Consider the following 23,551-nt stretch of genomic DNA (forward strand, 5'->3'; position numbering starts at 1 on the left):
CTTTACACTAAACTAAACCCTTAAAGTGTTATTCATATCTATATTCTGAAGGCTGAAGTTTGTTCATATATTATTCACCTGATTTATATTTACCATTTTATCATGATAAAAATAGAAATCCTCTGTAAAAACCTTTAACTCCTATACCGGTGAAACTGGAAAAACGAGAATATGGTGCAAAAGTTCATTTATTTCAGTAATTCAACTTAAAAGGTGAAACTAATATATTATATAGACTTTATTTATATATTTCAAGCCTTTATTTGTTATAATTGTGATGATTATGGCTTACAGCTTATGAAAACCCCAAATTCAAAATTAGAATATTGTGAAAAGGTTTTCATAAGCTGTACGCCATAATCATCATAATTATAACAAATAAAGGCTTGAAATATATAAATAAAGTCTATATAATATATTAGTTTCACCTTTTAAGTTGAATTACTGAAATAAATGAACTTTTCACCTGTATATAAGGTAAATTGAGAAATAATAAAAAATTGTGAGAATAAACATGTAATCAATAAAAAAGCAACTGTAGTCTGATTAAGAGTATTTTAAACGGTAATATAATCTAATTACAAGTACTTATTTTTTTACATCTGAATACGTAATCCAGATTACATGTAATCATTTACTACCCAGCAACTGTTGATTGATTACATTAAGAATTATTAACATTTTGTATATTATAAGATTTCTGAATTGGTATGTTTAATAATACAAATGAGGCATTATCTAAATTAAATATGCATGCATTTGCATACATTTACAGAACACAAATCGGATAAAGCCATGTTCAAAATTCTTCATTTTGTTGACATATTAGTTAAAGTTTTATTTTATCACTCCATCAATCAGAAAATACTGTCAACATCTAGAAAAAAATTGAACATGTTTCTAGGAATGTGTGTGTGTGTGTGTGTGTGTGTGTGTGTGTGTGTGTGTGTGTACAGTATAAAAACCATTACGCCTATGGAGAGTCCTCATAATGTAGTTGCACCAACGTGTGTGTGTGTGTGTGTGTGTGTGTGTGTGTGTGTGTGTGTGTGTGTGTGTGTGTGTGTGTGTGTGTGTGTGTGTGTGTGTGTGTGTGTGTGTGTGTGTGTGTGTGTGTGTGTGAATTATTAAATAAACTCTTAAATGTGTATTTTCACTAGTTTGGAAAATCCCAAAATCTCAAAATTGACCAGTGCATTAAAAAACACTGTTTTTGCGTGTACCGTAGTGTTTAGCCGTGTTCTGGTCCTGCTAGCAGGATTAACTGATGTTTTCCTGAACCGAAGCCGCTCCCGTAGTTCAGCATCATCATCGAGCCGCTGTTCGAGTCGTTTAACGGGATGGTGTCGACAGCGAGTGTGGATGATCTGTGCCGCAGCACTCTCTCCTGGCTGGACCAGCACTGCTCTCTGCCCGCGCTCAGACCCAGTGAGTGACCCGCATCTGCACACCTTCACCCTTCACAGGGAGTTTGATTGACAGGCGATCTGACCAATCATAATCCGCCATCCGCTGAATCCGCCATTTTTGTCCGACAAAGCAGTCAGGAGATTAACGCTGGAGGATTCTGACGCCTTTCCGCGGTTAAAACAACATTCCTTCTGATGTTCATTCATGTTTATTTGATGCTATAAATGAACTAGAAGGAAGAGATGATCGGTTCACGAGCGGCTTTAACTGAGGCGACACAGCGATCTGACACACACATTAAAGAGCCACAAAACGATAGTGATAGGTGTGTGATAAATAGTGAGACGCCCTCTAGTGTGTGTGTGTGTGTGTGTGTGTTTGTGAGATGTCCTCTAGTGTTCAGATGGGTGTGTGTGTGTGAGACGTCCTCTAGTGTGTGCGTGTTTAAGAGAGACGCCCTCTAGTGTTCAGATGTGTGTGTGTGTGAGACACCCTCTAGTGTTCAGATGTGTGTGTGTGTGTGTGTGTGTGAGAGACGCCATCTAGTGTTCAGATGTGTGTGTGTGTGTGTGTGTGTGTTAGTGTGTGTGAGACGTCCTCTAGTGTTCAGATGGATGTGTGTGTGTGTGTGAGACGCCCTCTAGTGTTCAGATGTGTGTGTGTTTGTGAGAGACACCCTCTAGTGTTCAGATGGGTGTGTGTGTGTGTGTGTGTGTGTGTGTGTGTGAGACACCCTCTAGTTTTCAGGTGTGTGTGTGTGTGTGTGTGCGAGACACCCTCTAGTTTTCAGGTGTGTGTGTGTGTGTGTGTGTGTGTGTGTGAGAGACACCCTCTGGTGCTCAGATGTGTGTGTGTGTGTGTGTGTGTGTGTATGTACGTGTCTGTGTGTGTGAGAGACGCCCTCTAGTGTTCAGATGTGTGTGTGTTTGTGTGTGTGTGTGTGAGAGACGTCCTCTAGTGTTCAGATGGATGTGTGTGTGTGTGTGTGTGTGTGTGTGAGAGAGACACCCTCTGGTGTTCAGATGTGTGTGTGTGTGTGTGTGTGTTTGTATGTGTGTGTGTATGTATGTATGTGTGTGTGTGTGTGAGAGACGCCCTCTAGTGTTCAGATGTGTGTTTGTGTGTGTGTGTGTGTGTGAGACGTCCTCTAGTGTTCAGATGTGTGTTTGTGTGTGTGTGTGTGTGTGAGACGTCCTCTAGTGTTCAGATGGATGTGTGTGTGTGTGTGAGAGACACCCTCTGACGTGTGTGAGACGCCCCACTGTTCAGATGAAGCCGTGTTCACTACCGATCACCCATTCTGCACTGACAAACTGTGCATAAAAAATATATATATTTTATAAAACTATGACGAATATAGAGGGATTTGAAAATGTATGGAATTATAAAGAAATGTCGTGCTTTGTCAGCCCATGATGTACTCGCCCTCAGACCCTCCTAGCTGTACATGACATTCCTCTTTCAGGCGAACACAATCAGAGTTATATTAATAAATGTCCTGGCTCTTCTCTTTATAATGGCAGTGACTATAATAACCAGCTTCTGCAGACGGCCTCCGCTAGTCCACTTACACCAAAAGAGAAACACTCGACGATGTATGACGTAAGCTCTGACGCCTCTCGCGGTTCAAACAAACAGGGCTGGGCAACAAACTCAAGCTCCTCCCATATTTCTCTTTAAATATGTTTTAGACTTTAGGTGTTTAGTTTTGTGTCTGCGTTCGTCGTTACGCTGTGCGTCAGGTGTTACTCCTCCCCCGCGATCGATGCGTACGGCCGTCTGCCGGAAGCTAGTTATTTTAGTCGATAAAGTTTTTAATATGGGTATTTTTCTTACACGAAAGCTTTGCTTCACTTCAGAAGGCCTTTATTAACCCCCGCAGAGCCGCGTCGAGCACTTTTATCATGAATGGATGCGCTTTGATGGACCAAAGACAGATTATAAGGCTTGGAAGAGCCAGGACATTTTTTAATATAACTCCGATTGTACTCGTCTGAAAGAAGATTGTCATATACAGCTAGGATGGGCTAATTTAAATTTTTGGGTGAACTATCCCATTATAAAATCTCTCCCTCTCTCTCTCTTCAGCTGTTTTGAGTTCACTCCGTCTGCTCAGCACCTCCACATCAATTCTTTCAGATCCCAGTCTGGTTCCCGAACAGGCCATCCAGGCTGTCAGTCATGGACATTCATCCCTCGGCTACAACCAATGACATTCATCCCTCGGCTACAACCAATGACATTCATCCCTCGGCTACAACCAATGACATTCATCCATCGGCTACAACCAATGACATTCATCCCTCATCCCTCTGCTACAACCAATGACATTCATCCCTCGGCTACAACCAATGACATTCATCCCTCATCCCTCTGCTACAACCAATGACATTCATCCCTCATCCCTCTGCTACAACCAATGACATTCATCCCTCGGCTACAACCAATGACATTCATCCCTCGGCTATAACCAATGACATTCATCCCTCATCTCTCGCCTACAACCAATGACATTCATCCCTCATCCCTCGGCTACAACCAATGACATTCATCCCTCGGCTACAACCAATGACATTCATCCCTCGGCTACAACCAATGACATTCATCCCTCTGCTACAACCAATGACATTCATCCCTCGGCTACAACCAATGACATTCATCCCTCGGCTACAACCAATGACATTCATCACTCATCCCTCTGCTACAACCAATGACAATCATCCATCGGCTACAACCAATGACATTCATCCCTCATCCCTCGGCTACAACCAATGACATTCATCCCTCGGCTACAACCAATGACATTCATCACTCATCCCTCTGCTACAACCAATGACAATCATCCATCGGCTACAACCAATGACATTCATCACTCATCCCTCGGCTACAACCAATGACATTCATCCCTCATCCCTCGGCTACAACCAATGACATTCATCCCTCGGCTACAACCAATGACATTCATCCCTCGGCTACAACCAATGACATTCATCCCTCGGCTACAACCAATGACATTCATCACTCATCCCTCTGCTACAACCAATGACATTCATCCCTCGGCTACAACCAATGACATTCATCCCTCATCCCTCTGCTACAACCAATGACATTCATCCCTCTGCTACAACCAATGACATTCATCTCTCATCCCTCGGCTACAACCAATGACATTCATCCCTCTGCTAAAACCAATGACATTCATCCCTCATCCCTCGGCTACAACCAATGACATTCATCCCTCATCCCTCGGCTACAACCAATGACATTCATCCCTCGGCTACAACCAATGACATTCATCCCTCGGCTACAACCAATGACATTCATCACTCATCCCTCTGCTACAACCAATGACATTCATCCCTCGGCTACAACCAATGACATTCATCCCTCATCCCTCTGCTACAACCAATGACATTCATCCCTCTGCTACAACCAATGACATTCATCCCTCATCCCTCGGCTACAACCAATGACATTCATCCCTCATCCCTCGGCTACAACCAATGACATTCATCCCTCATCCCTCTGCTACAACCAATGACATTCATCCCTCATCCCTCGGCTATAACCAATGACATTCATCCCTCATCCCTCTGCTACAACCAATGACATTCATCCCTCTGCTACAACCAATGACATTCATCCCTCATCCCTCGGCTACAACCAATGACATTCATCCCTCATCCCTCGGCTATAACCAATGACATTCATCCCTCATCCCTCGGCTATAACCAATGACATTCATCCCTCATCCCTCGGCTATAACCAATGACATTCATCCCTCATCCCTCGGCTATAACCAATGACATTCATCCCTCATCCCTCTGCTACAACCAATGACATTCATCCCTCATCCCTCGGCTACAACCAATGACATTCATCCCTCATCCCTCGGCTATAACCAATGACATTCATCCCTCATCCCTCGGCTATAACCAATGACATTCATCCCTCATCCCTCGGCTACAACCAATGACATTCATCCCTCATCCCTCGGCTATAACCAATGACATTCATCCCTCATCCCTCAGCTACAACCAATGACATTCATCCCTCATCCCTCAGCTACAACCAATGACATTCATCCCTCATCCCTCGGCTATAACCAATGACATTCATCCCTCATCCCTCTGCTACAACCAATGACATTCATCCCTCATCCCTCAGCTACAACCAATGACATTCATCCCTCATCCCTCGGCTATAACCAATGACATTCATCCCTCATCCCTCTGCTACAACCAATGACATTCATCCCTCATCCCTCTGCTACAACCAATGACATTCATCCCTCATCCCTCTGCTACAACCAATGACATTCATCCCTCATCCCTCGGCTACAACCAATGACATTCATCCCTCATCCCTCGGCTACAACCAATGACATTCATCCCTCATCCCTCGGCTACAACCAATGACATTCATCCCTTATCCCTCGGCTACAACCAATGACATTCATCCCTCATCCCTCTGCTACAACCAATGACATTCATCCCTCGGCTACAACCAATGACATTCATCCCTCATCCCTCGGCTATAACCAATGACATTCATCCCTCATCCCTCGGCTACAACCAATGACATTCATCCCTCATCCCTCGGCTATAACCAATGACATTCATCCCTCATCCCTCAGCTACAACCAATGACATTCATCCCTCATCCCTCTGCTACAACCAATGACATTCATCCCTCATCCCTCGGCTACAACCAATGACATTCATCCCTCATCCCTCGGCTACAACCAATGACATTCATCCCTCATCCCTCAGCTACAACCAATGACATTCATCCCTCATCCCTCGGCTATAACCAATGACATTCATCCCTCATCCCTCAGCTACAACCAATGACATTCATCCCTCATCCCTTGGCTATAACCAATGACATTCATCCCTCATCCCTCTGCTACAACCAATGACATTCATCCCTCATCCCTCGGCTATAACCAATGACATTCATCCCTCATCCCTCAGCTACAACCAATGACATTCATCCCTCATCCCTCAGCTACAACCAATGACATTCATCCCTCATCCCTCGGCTATAACCAATGACATTCATCCCTCATCCCTCTGCTACAACCAATGACATTCATCCCTCATCCCTCGGCTATAACCAATGACATTCATCCCTCATCCCTCTGCTACAACCAATGACATTCATCCCTCATCCCTCGGCTATAACCAATGACATTCATCCCTCATCCCTCGGCTACCAATGACATTCATCCCTCATCCCTCTGCTACAACCAATGACATTCATCCCTCATCCCTCGGCTATAACCAATGACATTCATCCCTCATCCCTCTGCTACAACCAATGACATTCATCCCTCGGCTACAACCAATGACATTCATCCCTCATCCCTCTGCTACAACCAATGACATTCATCCCTCATCCCTCGGCTATAACCAATGACATTCATCCCTTATCCCTCGGCTACAACCAATGACATTCATCCCTCATCCCTCTGCTACAACCAATGACATTCATCCCTCGGCTACAACCAATGACATTCATCCCTCATCCCTCGGCTATAACCAATGACATTCATCCCTCATCCCTCGGCTACAACCAATGACATTCATCCCTCATCCCTCTGCTACAACCAATGACATTCATCCCTCTTCCCTCTGCTACAACCAATGACATTCATCCCTCATCCCTCTGCTACAACCAATGACATTCATCCCTCTGCTACAACCAATGACATTCATCCCTCGGCTACAACCAATGACATTCATCCCTCTGCTACAATCAATGACATTCATCCCTCATCCCTCTGCTACAACCAATGACATTCATCCCTCATCCCTCTGCTACAACCAATGACATTCATCACTCATCCCTCTGCTACAACCAATGACATTCATCCCTCGGCTACAACCAATGACATTCATCCCTCTGCTACAATCAATGACATTCATCCCTCATCCCTCTGCTACAACCAATGACATTCATCCCTCATCCCTCTGCTACAACCAATGACATTCATCACTCATCCCTCTGCTACAACCAATGACATTCATCCCTCGGCTACAACCAATGACATTCATCCCTCTGCTACAATCAATGACATTCATCCCTCATCCCTCTGCTACAACCAATGACATTCATCACTCATCCCTCTGCTACAACCAATGACATTCATCCCTCATCCCTCTGCTACAACCAATGACATTCATCCCTCATCCCTCGGCTACAACCAATGACATTCATCCCTCATCCCTCAGCTACAACCAATGACATTCATCCCTCATCCCTCGGCTATAACCAATGACATTCATCCCTCATCCCTCTGCTACAACCAATGACATTCATCCCTCATCCCTCGGCTATAACCAATGACATTCATCCCTCGGCTACAACCAATGACATTCATCCCTCATCCCTCTGCTACAACCAATGACATTTATCCCTCATCCCTCGGCTACAACCAATGACATTCATCCCTCGGCTACAACCAATGACATTCATCCCTCGGCTACAACCAATGACATTCATCCCTCGGCTACAACCAATGACATTCATCCCTCTGCTACAACCAATGACATTCATCCCTCGGCTACAACCAATGACATTCATCACTCATCCCTCTGCTACAACCAATGACAATCATCCATCGGCTACAACCAATGACATTCATCCCTCATCCCTCGGCTACAACCAATGACATTCATCCCTCGGCTACAACCAATGACATTCATCACTCATCCCTCGGCTACAACCAATGACATTCATCACTCATCCCTCGGCTACAACCAATGACATTCATCCCTCGGCTACAACCAATGACATTCATCCCTCGGCTACAACCAATGACATTCATTTGACCCTCATGCTCATCCAATCCCAACAGCAACGACCAATCACAATGGACTCTCATAAATGCAGCCAATGATGCTCTTTCCCACAAACATACAAGTGCTTATTGATGGTAAATGGTTTAGTTGTCTGTTCTTTTCATTATTTATAGGAAAACAGAAGCTGATCAGAATTCATGCGTTTTTCATGTGCCGTTTAATGCCTTACTGTTGAAGACACAGCATAGTTTCTTCTGTTGATGTTATTGCTTTGTAATTCTCAAAATATCAATGAATGTGAGTGTTTTACAGTATAACGTTCTGTGCCTTGTTTACATGTCATTTCAACTTTTATTTTGTTGGTCTTTTCAACAAAGTGTGAATTTCCCTCAAGGAATAAATGTAAAGTTTGACTGTTTGTCTTATTGTGATGGCTTTAGTGTTTGATGGTGCTTTACACACACACACACACACACACACACACACACACACACACACACACACACTGTCCCACAACTTTATGTAAACTTTTTTTTTGGTGAGATCTATTAGATAAACCGCTAGCTAGCATACAGTTGAACTAGCATGAAAAATATGTTTCTGCATATGTAATTGCAATTGTAAAACTTTAAGAAATAGCAGTTTGTACCCTTTCTGCTGCATCTTGTGTAGACATTAGACAATTATTTCATTACATTTTCTTAATTTTTGAATGAATTGTGTGTGTGTGTGTGTGCGTGCGTGCGTGCGTGCGTGCGTGGAGGTATAAATATATATATAATGTGTGTGTCTTTATATATATATATATATATGAATGTGTCTTTATGGTGTGCGTTTCTTTGTGCGTTTGTCTGTCTGTATATAAGTGTATGTGTGTGTGTCTATGGGTATGTATGTGTTTATGTGTGTGTGTCGTGTGTATGTGTGTGTGTCTATGGGTATGTATGTGTTTATGTGTGGTGTCGTGTGTCTGTGTGTGTGTTTGTGTGTTTGTGTGTGTGTGTGTGTGTATGTGTGTGAGAGAGAGAGAGGACATGTATACCAAAATGTATATGTTCTGTGGTAACAGTACCTCACCAGGTGTCGCTAGTGAGTTCAAACTTTTATACTTGTCTTTCCTTCTCATATTATAAATGCCTTTAACTTACTGTTTTATGGGTCGTTATTATTATTATCATTACTTAATTTGCCGGTTTATAGGTTCCCTCTGATTCTTTTTTAATGTGAGCGAGTTATTCGTCTTGAAATGAGTCAGTATTGCAGTTGCGCCTCCCGGCCGCTGGGTGTCGCTGTGTCTAACGCGCCTCGCTGGAATCGTCCCGTTCTCGGTCGCTGTCCAGCACTGAGCGTTCAGCACTGCGCGCGGAGGACAGCTCCCGATCCTCAGAGGAACACACACACACCAAACCACCGCAAAACCAGAGGAACACACACACCAGACCACCGCAGAACCGCATCCTCATCCACAACAAGAACCGGTAAGATTATTCACCAGATTCTCGCAATATAATAGCGCAGGAACAACACGAGAGTGCGCGTGAGCATCAAACACACACACACACACACACACGACGCTTTAAGCGCTTAATGTGATTAAACGCGATTACTATCATCGCCGATTCTTTTGTCCTTTATGTACTCTGTCTATGTGTCGGTGTAAATCAAACACAAACTCATGACATTTCATAATATTTCCCTGTTTAACGACCGTCTGACTAATCGCTGTTTCATAATAATAATAAGACGCGTTTGAAATGAACGATGACGTAGAATAGTTAACGTTTTTCCTAAAAAAAGTATCGCTTTAAATTACACGATCTCGATATTTTGATCAAATAATGTCCAATAAATGCGTATTAATCATTAGAAATCTGACCCGGCCCATAGAGAAGCGACATTCAGTTACACATTATTCCGTATCATTAAATGTTTAATTATAACCAAACGGGGGTTACACTTTATTTTTATGTGACGTAGTTACATTGTAACTAGTCAAATAAGTAATATTAATTAACCGAATGCACTTATAGATTTACGGTTTGGTGTAGGGTTAGTAACTTATGCATAGGCTAATTTACTGTTATTACTATAGTACGTACATGTAGTCACGTGTAACTACGTCACCTTAAAATTAAGTGTTACCCAAAATCTATCAAGAACTGTCTATATTATCAGTATTATATACCAATTCTAGTACTTGTTTATTAATTTTGCATTGTATTGCCATACTTTTGCTATATACTTTGCTTATACAAAGCGATGTGTGTTATTCTAAATGCAAAATTGTCTTGTAGAGCTTCTTATATTTATGCAATTCTTATATTTTCTGATGCTAAATGAATGATGTGTAATACGGACGTGGTGTTTCTGGAATCGTAACGCTGTGGAGATGATATTTGTGTGTGTTGAGGCATTGATTGACAGCTGTACCCCGTCTTTGCTCAGGGGTCACTGCCTCAGAAAGAGACACTTACTGCAGGGGAGTGTGTGTGTTATCCACCGCTGGTGTCGGTAATCCCCAGGCTGGCGTTTTATTCTGCATATATCCGCAGTTATGTAGATTTATGTCAGCATGCACGAGGCTGCTTTGAGCTGGTCAACTCAATATATAGTATTTCTCCTGAAAAGGCGGTGGAAATGACATGTATGGTGCAGATCTGGTGTGTTTTTTAGGGGTTTTAGCTCCGCAAACCTAAAAAAAGCTCTGCTAGCACATGATCCGGATCCAGTAAAACACTGTCAAGATGCTGAAGCTTTCATATGTTTTCTGGAATTCTGTTTCTGATCCGCTGTCTGTGAGTGAAAATAATAGTGAACGGTCTAAAAATATGGCATGAGAAATTTAAGACTGTATTGAAAAAATTTTTTTTTTTTCTTTTCTTTTCTTTTGGGCTGCGGCAATGTGTCAGGAAATAAATCTGAGATCAGTTTCGTGTGTGTGTGTGTGTGTGTGTGTGTGACTAGAAGTAATTCCAATAAAATGTAAGTGGTTCTTCCGTGTGCAGAACTCATCAGATGATGATGGCAATATTAATAGTGTTAATATTAGTGCACCGTCTATGGAGTTAATTTTGTGCCATAATTAAACAAACAAATCCAGCATTTTGCGAGTCGACTTTTCCTTTGCAAAGCAGATCGAGTTTGTTTGCAACATGCTGGATTTGTTTGTTTAATTATGGCACAATATTAGGGCCATATAATTTCTGCGATCACGGAATCGTGGAATTGGCTAATTAACGCGGAATCTAGTGTTAACGCGGAATTTCCCGGAATTTTACATATTTGGAATGAAATTCTGTTTTGTGTGTTGTAGCGCGTGTGTTATCTGCTGTGAATGCTCATGCATTAAACTTTTACACAAACATATTTTAAGAACATATAACAATAATTTATGTACCTTAAAGGTTGTGTAGGTAAGAATTGTCTAAATAACTTTTTTTCAAATTGGCTTAAACTGTCTTTATATACCAATACATAATTAAAATGTAAGTTCTTTGAAAAAGAGAGTATAAAGATTGAGTGACTATAGTGTATTTAATCTTCAAAAAACACAGCTCATTAATTCCTACCGGGACGAAACAAGTGATTGGCTTGCGCGACTGTCACTCTCCGTCGCCATGACTACCGCCGCTATTACTGGCTCCGCCCACGTGCGCGCAGTCGCGCACCCGTTTTTAGGTGGGAGTGAATGGGCTGTGTTTTTTGAAGATTAAATACACTAGAGTCACTCAGTTTTTTATACTCTATATTTCAGAGTACTTGCATTTTAAATATGTCTTGGTATATAAAGACAGTTTTAACAAATTTGAATAAAAGTTTTTTTTTTAGAGAATTCTGACCTACCCAACCTTTAAGTAACAAACAGATTATGAGGACTCGTGCAGCACTTAGAGCAGCGCGTGGCAGCACTTTCATTAAAACTAATATAATTTATTTTACTGGACAGTTTAAAGCTCATAACCATTAATATTTTGTTGTGACTTGAAGTACTGCGAGCGCAGTGTTATGTTGCATCGTGCAGTATTTGTCCTGAAAAGTATTGAGTAAATGTGATGTTTGTTACCTCAAAACATTTAAGGTCATTCCTATTTTATGTGTGTACATTTTATTCATTGACATTAAAAGCACACTCTTTTTACGACTAAAAAACAAGTGAATAAATAAATAACAGTAAAGGGTAAAAAAAAAACTGAATTCCCAAAAATGTAAAGGAAAAAAACGGAATTTGCAAAAATATAAATAGAAAAAACGGAATTTGGTAAAAAATAAAACAGATTTTATAGCGCTCTACAATATTAACTCCATAACCGTCTGCTTATTATCTGCGAACACTTTATTTTGATGCTCCCCAAACGACGTACTATACGTCACATGGCAGCTGTCTCTCATTCGAGTATTAGTGGACTGTCAGGTTAGGGAAGTGGTTCCCAGAGGCATTTAACACTCTTCCATGTTGATTGCCAATCATAGATCAGAAGTAGGGCTGCACAATATATAGAAATGATTAAAATATCACGATATGCATATCGCAACAGCTTGGGTCATGAACAAAAGACAGAGAAAATCACTTGCTGCTTTCGGCTGAATAACTTTTGTAGCTTTAATAAGAATCAGGATATATTTAATTCATACAGTGATAATAACTAAGTGTTTTATGTTTACATTTGATTATTCAGTTTATGTTGTTTAATAACCGTAATGTAGGATATCCTGAACCACGTGGGTTACACTGATGTTAAATAACACTTCTTATGCGACAGTAAAACACTGATGTTCACTGTCTGAAGCTGTCGGGATGTTTTCTCGTCACAAAAAGAATGTGAAACACGTATGTAGGTTATAGCATTTTTTTTACACACTTTAAGCATTTTTTTTTTTTATTGAACAAAAAGCACAGGGGTTACAAGTATCAAGCACAAAAAGTCAAAATAAGAATAAGAATAAGTCATAAAACTCAAAGTAAAGCAAGGCAGTAGATAAGGGATAGTTTATAAAAAAAAAATATATATATATATATATATATATAAAATAATAATTCACAAACCAATTATAGAAACTACACATCCAAAAAATTAATACAAGTACATGGGAAATACAAAAAATAAATAGTAATCTTCAGAAAATCAGGAGATAATTTATAATGAAACCACACATTTTTTTTTTCAATTAGCCTAGCATTACCGTATTGCATATGGAATATCGCGTTATTTAATGATTTATCGCATTTATCTCATTTTTCTTCAATATCGTGCAGCCCTAATCAGAAGTGATTGATTAGATTTCTCTTTTGTAAATTCGGGCTACAAATGTTTGAGGATTGAAAAGTCTGTGTGCGCCCCCTAGAGGCCGCGTGATTCATTAATATGTTCATGTTTTGCTCTGCATATGGACAGCTTCTGAAATGCAAATATAGAATAAACCTGTTTATGGATTGCAATAAAGGATTTACACACATACAGTATGTCTACAAAGCTCATTTATAAAATAAACATGTTTACATTTAGAGGCTGATTTTACATTGATATTGTGCACTTCATGGTTTTTAGATCATGCTACAATATATCATTCTGCAAGCAAAAAAAAAAAAACATCTTTCTCCATTGATGGTCTTTTTATTCATATTAATTGCTAATGTGTCATTATATTAGCTATTAACATATTATATGTTTCACATATTCTCTTAAAAATGGGCTTTTAAAGCAACTGGCGTAAAGATTAAAAAAAGTGCACACTTTATGTATGAAGGCCGGCGGCCAAAAAAGAAAGAAAGAAGTGAGGTAGTGTGTTATATTTGTATCCAGGTTTCTCTCTCTCTCTCTCTCTCTCTCTCTCTCTCTCTCTCTCTCTCTCTCTCTCTCTCTCTCTCTCTCTCTCGCTCTCTCGCTCTCTCGCTCTCTCTCTCTCTCTCTCTCTCTCTCTCTCTCTCTCTCTCTCTCTCTCTCTCTCTCTCTCTCTCTCTCCCTCCATTTTATCAAAATTTCTCCCCTTGCCATCATTATTCTCTCTTCTGTCATTCCACTGAAGGGCACACGGGTCCTCAGGGGGCTGGTTAACATGCGTGTGTGTGTGTGTGTGATCCAGCACATGCCTGTCCTCTAACTGCACACTGGAGTGTGTTTAATGCTAAATGGGAATGTAGACTCTCAGCGGACTCTCATTTTTCTGTCTTGAAAATGTATTTTTAGAATTTCACAGCAGAGTTGGTCTAAAAACATCATTGCAGAACAACAGCAGAATTAGCAGAAATGCATGTAGAGCTTTTGCAATTTCTGTCTGGTATAAAGTAATAAATAGGCTCAACATATAGTAGGTGTGCTTGTGAAAGATTGGATGTCACCAGCTTTAAACCTTCTCTAGTGACTTTGTAAACACGACTTCATTTCCAGGCGGTCTGATTAAAAACCTGACAATATTAACAATGCATTTGCGCATACACACGCTGCATGCATCACCGTAATGATGTGGCGATGAAGGGTAACACTTAACAATAAGGTTGCATTTGTTAAAATTAGATGATTACATTAGTTAACATGAACTGAGCATTTGGTTACACTTTATTTAGATGGTCCACTTTAGACATTCTACTATCTCTCATTAGAGTATTGATAAGCATTTATTAATCTTATGCTAATTTCAGCATTTTCTTAATGCCATGCTAAATCAAAAGTTGCATATGTTAATATTATTTAATGAACCAACAATGAACAGTTGTATTTTTATTAACTAATGTTAAAAAATATTGTAATAAATGTAATGCTTTAACTAACGGGAACTTGTTGTAAAGTGTTACCAATACTAGTTAACGTCGTGTCTCTATAAACGGAAGATTGTTTCCGAGATATAAATCAGAATTGTGAGATATAAATTCAGAATTGCGAGATTTAAAGTCAGAATTGTGAGATATAAATTCAGAATTGTGAGATATAAATTCAGAATTGCGAGATATAAAGTCAGAATTGCGAGAAAAAAAAGTCAGAATTGCGCGTTTATTTCTCACAATTCTGACTTTATATCTTGCAATTCTGAGAAATGTAAACTCGCAATTGTGAGATAAAAAAGTTGAAATTATCTTTTAAAATGTTTTTTTTTTAAATAAAAAAACAATATTAACTCCTTATATTGAAGATGCTTTTTTTTCCCTGTGGCGGAAACAATCTTCCATATCTCTCTGATCGCTAGATATAACCAACTGAATATTAAATGATGCTTATTTGTCAGCAGAAATGCCATCATAAGTTGAGTGAGTGTGTGTTTCTAGTGTTGAGGCTCATAGTGGAGACATCGTTAATTATGGATTAAATTCACACTGACTGAAGTATAAATGCTTTTAATGTTTGCAGAATCTGTCCCGTTTTTCATAATGGTAGCTGGAGCTTCAGAAAGATTAATAGCACCATAAAAACATTATAAAATTAGTGCACATGACATGACTAATGCATTTTATTCTAAATCTTCTAAAGTCATACAATACTTTAATTTATTAATTATAATCATTATTCACTGAGGTGTTTGACTTTTTATTATATGACTTCATAAAACGTGGAATATGGACACTTTTGCAGCATATTTTGCAGCTCGACAGCCATAAACCACTTATTATTATTATTAAAAGTAAATGAGCAGACTCTGTTCCACAGAAGAAATACTAATATATTAAATCATTCTAGGATTTCTACACTGATCTCAGGGTTCAAAGCGCCTATCAGACACAATCTGCAAAATCCAATATCAATCAGAATGTAAATGCAATATTTTGAGTCTCATCAAAGATAAAGTTATTTCTAAACGAACATCATGAGATTGTGAGATCATGTGAGTGCTTTGGGCTCAACATCATGAAATGTTCATTCAGTCAAAATTGAATGCATTTATTACATCTGTGGAACACAAAATATTTATTTATTTATTTTTTGCCAAAAATATCATATTTTCTGTTCCACAGAATAAATAAATGCATACAGGTTTGGAAGGACATGAGGATGAGTAAATTATGACACAATTTCCCTTTAAAATAAACTATTATTGTTATAATACAATTATTTAAAAATATGTGTAAACAGTATTTATATTGTTTAATAATATTAATATTCTTAAAATAAAATATTACTATTGTTTACATTAGTAAAAAAAAATATTAAAAGTAATCAATAATATTAATATTGGTGTAATAAATGTAATAATATTAATGATGTTATAGTAAAAAAAAAAATAGTGTCTTGCTGTTTGGATATGAATGTTCTTATTTGAGATTTAAAGGGATTTTTAAATTTCCTGTCCATTTATAATTTTTGCCATTATTTTTCATGACTCTTTTCTGACCCTTAGAATGAAACAGGCTTTTTTTTTTTTTTTGCAACTGTAGTTAACCAAGCGTAATCATAACTCAATAATCTCTCAGAAGTCTTCGGTCTGAGTCTCTCAGACTGGTTTTATGAATCAGTTCAGTCCATTGATTCAGATGCGTTCAAAAGCATCATATTCCATAGTTTTGCCACCACTGGTCTGCAGATCATCCCAGCTCCTGATACTGTAGACACACACAGCACTGGTCTGGGCTGATGGAGAGAGCAGATGAAAGGGCATTATTGAAGGCATGAGGGAAGATGTGTTTGAAGCTGTGCTGCTCTCATGCATTTGTCTACAGAGACAGCTGAGGACTCTTTCTTCTCTATCCCTCGCTGACCTTTCTCTCCTGGAACACCAGGAATGCATGTTCCTGGTGATGTTGTGCTTGTTTCCGCCACAGAATAAAACATTTTAAAAGATAATTGCACATTTTTATCTCACAATTGTGAATTTACGACTTTATTTCTCAGAATTGTGTGTTTTAAACGTCAGAATTGAGTGATATAAACATGCAATTCTGAGAAAATTGTGAGTTTATAATTCTGACTTTTTAACTCGCAATTAGTCGCACTGACTTACTTTATAGTCGCAATTGCGTGTTATAAAGTCAGAATTGCGACTTTTTATCATGCAATTCTGAGAAATAAAAAAATAAACTCACAATTGTGAGATAAAATGTGCAATTATCTTTTAAAATGTTTTATATAAAGTCAGAATCACGTCATATATAGTCATTTGCGTGTTATAAAGTCAGAATTGCGAAATAAAACTTGCAATTGCAAGATATAAACGTGCAATTCTGAATTTTTTTCTTGCAATTGCGAGTTTTTATAATGCAATTGTTAGAAAAAAAAGTCGCAATTACCTTTTTATTTTTAATTCTGTGGCGGGAACAAGCTTCCATTGTTGTGCATGATTCATCAGTGCAAAAAATATAATATTCAGTCATTCTTAAAAATAAAGGTTCCTTATTGGCAATGATTGAATGAAGAACTTTAATCGCCGATCAAACCTTTTAATTGCATAATTTAAAAAAAAACCTTTTAGAAGCTTTACGAGTGTTGGATGCAGTGGCTTTCAGTGGCACACTTTATCTTAGCGGATCTGAGCTCAGTTTGAGACTTTGCTGAGATCTCTATGAAACTCTAGTGGAGATGAATGTGAGATTACTGGGCTTTTAGTGTGTAGGAGAAACAGTTGAGATATTAAAGACATTGATTTTTTTCCATTCTGTGTGTGTGTGTGTGTGTGTGTGTGTGTGTGTGCTGATACCTGTACATCTGAACTCTCTTCTACTGAATAATAGAGGAGCGTGTCTGTCTCAGGAGAGTGTACACACACACACACACACACACACACACACACACACGCACACACACACACACACACAGATCAGGTGGTGTAGTGAATCAGGTTTCCAGGCACAATGGGAGCTGTCGCACCCCTCGATCATACATCACACCAGACGTTTCTGTGTCTCTAAGAGCGGATTTGTATTGGACTGTTGATTACCACAATTGACCCTTCGCAGGGAGTTTGATTGACAGGCGATCTGACCAATCATAATCCGCCATCCTCTGAATCTGCCATTTTTGTCCAACAAATTAATAGAAGGAAGAGATGATTGGTTCACGAGCAGCTTTAACTGAGGCTCTACAGCGATCTGTCACACACATTAAAGAGCCACAAAACGGTATTTATTGTTTACATTTCTTTAAAAAAATACCAAATTTTAAAGTTGAGACTTTCTTTCATATCAAAAGTAACCTGGTCTGTGTCTGTCAGTGTGTTGTCCGTGTCCTCTCTGCTCCGCAATGTATGAGAACATGATGTGTGTGTGTGTGTGTGTGAGAGAGGCGTGGCTTGTCGGACATAGCAACAGTAACTAGGGTAAAGGGGCGGGGTTTTGCAAACGATCAATTAGGGCCTAATTTCCAAGTGTCCCTCATTTTTTAAACAAAACAGCAAAAATCTGGCTTACAGTGAGAGATTTACAACGGGGTCAATCTTTAAACATTACAAGTACAGCCATGAGACGTAAACAATATGCCTGTTAACACTGTTTTAAGGTGAAAAACATCGCTTAACCTTTTACATTGCATCCAATTTTATAACTCCGTCACCATGACAATGCAGAAGCAATGCAGTAAACCGTAAAAACTTAAAATGACTGTAAAAATGATGGCTCAAATAATGCACAAGTTTTAACAGCACAATGCATGTACAGAAAGTGCTTTCATTGTCAGTGCCTCATTATAAACTTATTTATTTACTTTATTTATTTAAATTTGTTGTGGTAATCCACATCATGCCTGTCCACATCAATACTGTCGATTGAGAATTTATAACAGACTTCTCACATAAAATGCATATAAATATCAGTCATTACTCTATATCTGCCGATAATGTGATTTTTAAATGCTTAGTAAATGCTTAGTTTTATGATCAAAGCTCTGTAGTTTTAAAACATATAATGCAATACAATTATGATTGAGAGATGAACAAATAAACATTCATAAAATGCCTAATGATCATATAAAGAAAGTGTTCATCTTGAAGATATTCTTACGTTTACTTGACAAAAACCAGTGAAGATTTCACAGCACACAGACACGTAAAGCACGAGCTGATAGTGGACGTTTGTACAATTGTATTAAAAGACTTTTACTTTTTGATCATGTTGAGGCCTTAGAAATTAGCATAATAAATAAGATACTGTAGGCTTTTAGGATCGCAAGTGTGGTATTATGTGGGCAACTACAGTACATTGTTTTGACAGAACGCACTGTGTGTGTGTGTGTGTGTGTGTGTGTGTGTGTTTGTGTTTGTGTATGTGTGTGTGTGTGTGTGTGTGTGTGTGTGTGTGTGTGTGTGTGTGTGTGTGTGTGTGTGTGTGTGTGTGTGAGTGTGCGTGCGTGTGTGTGCGTGTGCGTGCGTGTGTGTGTGTGTGTGTGTGTGTGATGCTTTGACTGACAGCTCAAGACAGCTCTTACAACGTTACTAAACTTCCCATCTCCAATTGTTCTGCCTTTTCATAAGGTACACACACACACACACACACACACACACACGTCAGTCCAGATGCTCAGATCACGTGACCTGCTCATTATCTCTGGCTATAAAAGAACGGTCCCATTTATAATTTATTCTGATGCTGTATAGTTATAGAAGACAATACATTTCACAAACGTGCCGTGGGCAGCACAGACAGACAGACAAAGAAATAGAAACTCTTCATACTTCCACCAACACATTTATTTACTGGCAGTGTCTGTTTACACTGGGGTTTGTTGGCAAAGTCTGTTTTCCCACCTCAGATTTTAATCTCTGGTACAAATAGCCTCTTGTTATGTGTGCTGTGATTGGTTATCTGGCCCAGTGTGCTGTGATTGGTTAACTGGCCCAGTGTGCTTTGATTGGTTAGCTGGCCCAGTGTGCTTTGATTGGTTAGCTGGCCCAGTGTGCTTTGATTGACACCTCTTAGCAGATTTAAATAGCAGCAATTTCAAGTCTGATTTAGACTTAATAATAATAATGTTAACAAACGAGGATTGTACAGAACATGTAGAAGAACAGGACATTTCTGAATGGTTAGTTGATGAATTTATGTAGATTTTGTGTCTATCTTCTAGTCATTGATTAGCATATTCTGTCATGATAATCTATAAATCGTGTTCAGGGGGCGGGGTTTATGTAAATTATAGGGTTGGTGATGTCACTAACCCGGGAGGAATGTCGTGTAGTTCCTACCAGCCGTTTGTTGTAGTTCTTAAAAAGTGATTTCTTTAAAAGCAAATATCTCCCTTTGCTCTGAACTTTGAGCGTTGTAACTTTGCAGATGTTGTTTATGATCAAACAGCAACATTACACACTAACTACAGTTAAAAAAAAAAAATCATAATCCACCACCCCTTTAATAGTATCAAACACTATGTGTTTATTGTAAACAAAATGCTGTTTGTTGCTATTTAGTGCAAATGTGCAATATATATAATTTTTACTCTTATTTTAAATAGCTGGTGCCTTTATCAAACAGCGCATTACTTCTGCTCACACTTTGCATCTATTATTGTAAACAAAATGTTTGTTCTGCTATTTATACTCGGTGCAAATAGCATATACATTTTTTACACTTATTGAGTCACAGCCCCAAATATATCAGCACAGTCTGATCTCACATGCAGAAAATGACATATTTTGAAGGTTATCGTGTGTTCTCGCATTATTCACATTCCATGATTGAATTAATAACGGCATTCAGAGAAATCCAAGTGCCCTTGATAGAATGGATCCTGAATTTATTTCTCTTTTAAAAATGTTCGAAAAAGGACATGAAAGTCGCTTCGTTTTTACCAGAATTCTGGTTTCTTGTGTCGTTCACGCGCCGCTTTCTGAGTGTCACGCGCTGCATATGAAGGCATTTGCTCGATAACACGCCAAACACGCTTTTGATGCAAGTTTTCAGGTTAAAGTCAAACGGACTGGCACACTGTGTGTCATAAGCTCCGCCCATAAGCTAGTTAGTAGTAAAGTAGTATAGTTATTTGGGTAAATTTAAGTTGCAATGAATCTTGGGATAGGCTAGGCTAGGCTGCAAGGAATCTGAGAAAGAAGGACGCATTTGTAGGCTGAATTTTAAAGGAGCTTTCGAATTTGGACAGCCTTCGTTTGACCCTGGATGATTAACGCACCCTTAGAAGGATGCAGCCTCTGAATCGAGACGCCGCTGTTGTGTGAGCAAAATGGGTCGTGCTTTTGCCCAAGAAATCTTCAGTGTTGTAGTCGAGCAGAAGCTGTGGAGATTGTGATGATATGATAATCCCAGAGGAACCTGCTAGAACACTGACTGTGCTGATCACCCGTGCAGAGAGACAGAGCGAGAGGTCAACAGCTGGCAGAGATGGACGTCCGGATGATGCCTGAGGTGGAGAGAAAAGCTGTCTGACCTTTTCCTGCTAATGGAGATGACTTGATGTGAGCCTCAGGGCTCAGAGGAACATGCCTGAGGATCCTGAACAACATCTCTCTGTCAGACTCTGATATCTGTCATAATCACAGCGCAGGATACACACACACACACACACACACACATCTGTCACAATCACAGCGCAGGATACACACAGACACACACACACACACACACACACATCTGTCACAATCACAGCGCAGGATACACACAGACACACACACACACACATACACACACACACACACACACACACATCTGTCACAATCACAGCGCAGGATACACACAGACACACACACACACACACACACACACACACATCTGTCACAATCACAGCGCAGGATACACACAGACACACACACACACACACACACACACACACACATCTGTCACAATCACAGCGCAGGATACACACACACACACACACACACTAGGGTGCGTTGCACCGCACAGCATTTTCACCCCTTGTCCCGCACGTCGCATATCGAGAAAATGTCCCTTATTTTCATCAGTCTGTTGGTTTTTAATTATCATTTTAAGAAAACATTTTATTTTTTAAAAATTGCGGCATAGTTTTTCAAATAAACAGCGCTTCGTCAGAAGTACAAATACAACAGACGTTTTTTTGTGGTTGAGAAGAAAGGAGTAAACACGGTCACTATAGGTTGTGAGTGTGACGGCTGTCAATCAAAATGTGGAGGGATGATGCGTTCATGTGTTCCCTGTCAGAAAACAAATGGATAATTCGGTAAATAAAATTTTTAATTTAACAGAATTTAGCAACTTGTTGCCTGCTGTGGTTGTTTTAATTCACATCCTTTCTAAAATTATGAAAGTTTTTGGTTTAATATATTCAATTATCTAATTTCATGTTGCTTTATATTTTATTTGTTCACTATTTGTTGTGTTGGATTTTAGCTGGACTTGGTCAAAACTGTGTGTGTGTGTGTGTGTGTGTGTGTGTGTGTGTGTGTGTGTGTGTGTGTGTGTGTGTGTGTGTGTGTGTGTGTGTGTGTGTGTGTGTGTGTGTGTGTGTGTGTGTGTGTGTGTGTGTGTGTGTGTGTGTGTGTGTGTGTGTGTGTGTGTGTGTGTGTGTGTGTGAGAAAAAACGGCTGAGATCCAACCATGGAATAGGGAAATGTCATGCCTAGCTGCTGCTCTTCCCGTCAGGGTAAAACTGCCTCGTATTGCCGTGAGTTTCTCCCCGAAGACTCTCAAACCAGCCAATGAGGAAGATTTATTTGAGGAGAGAAAAATAAGATGGAGGTGCTTCATGTAACACACAATCATTGATAATAATCTAATAGATTTGATGAGATAAGTGGTCAGTGTTTGTAGACACTGTGGTCAAAATTGTTCTTGTTTTCTCTGAAAGCCTTTATCATCAGGAGAGTGTGCGTGTGTGTGTGTGTGTGTGTGTGTGTGTGTGTGTGTGTGTGAGTGTGTGTGTGTGTGTGTGTGTGTGTGTGTGTGTGTGTGTGTGTGTGTGTGTGTGTGTGTGTGTGTGTGTGTGTGTGTGGTGTTTACCCCGTCAGTTTAGTGCTGCCACCTGCAGTATGTAGGTCAGGTGGTTATTAGCGGAGGGAAGACCTCGCTGGTCCACGGCTCGATGGGAGAGCCAGCATCTGTGTCCCGGTGGCACAGTCCTCTTCCCTGTGATCCGGATAAGCAGAGGACACAATTCCCAATGGATGCTGCGGGTCTGACACAGATGCTCAGAGATATCTGCCCCCAAACCAAACACACAATACACAACGTATCGCAGCCGCAGGTTATAAAAAAAATATTAAGCAGCACAACATTGATAATCCTCATATTATAGTGATTTCTGAAGGATCATGTGACACTGAAGACTGGAGTAATGATGCTGAAAATACAGCTTTGATCACAGGATTAAATTACATTTTAAAGTATATTCAAATAGAAAACCATTATTTTAAATTGTTATAATATTTTACAATATTACATTTTTTTCTGTATTTTTGATCTAATAAATGCAGCCTTGATGAGCATAGGAGACTTC

The 23,551-nt window shown here is 39.5% G+C and overlaps 2 protein-coding genes across 3 annotated transcripts in view; both read left to right on the forward strand.

The window, feature by feature from the left end:
* Positions 1–4,396, forward strand: part of mlxipl (MLX interacting protein like) — a 52,419-nt gene extending 48,023 nt beyond the window's left edge. The window contains exons 15-16 of one of the 2 annotated variants that reach the window (XR_013796883.1): positions 1,299–1,428; positions 3,499–3,638. Coding sequence is in view for 1 of the 2 variants with exons in the window: in XM_079607190.1 (XP_079463316.1) it covers positions 1,299–1,428; positions 3,499–3,623 (255 nt within the window). In the remaining variant the exon portion in view is untranslated. Of the gene's footprint in view, positions 1–1,298; positions 1,429–3,498 lie in introns of both variants that reach the window. The other variant, XM_079607190.1, reaches the window with a different exon arrangement.
* Positions 4,397–9,563: 5,167 nt separating this feature from the next.
* Positions 9,564–23,551, forward strand: part of srrm3 (serine/arginine repetitive matrix 3) — a 100,594-nt gene continuing 86,606 nt past the window's right edge. The window contains exon 1 of the mRNA XM_079607194.1: positions 9,564–9,694. The gene's annotated coding sequence lies outside the window, so the exon portion shown is untranslated. The remainder of the gene's footprint in view (positions 9,695–23,551) is intronic.

This window comes from Phoxinus phoxinus (assembly GCF_949152265.1).
Source record: "Phoxinus phoxinus genome assembly, chromosome: 3".
Taxonomy (NCBI): domain Eukaryota; kingdom Metazoa; phylum Chordata; class Actinopteri; order Cypriniformes; family Leuciscidae; genus Phoxinus; species Phoxinus phoxinus.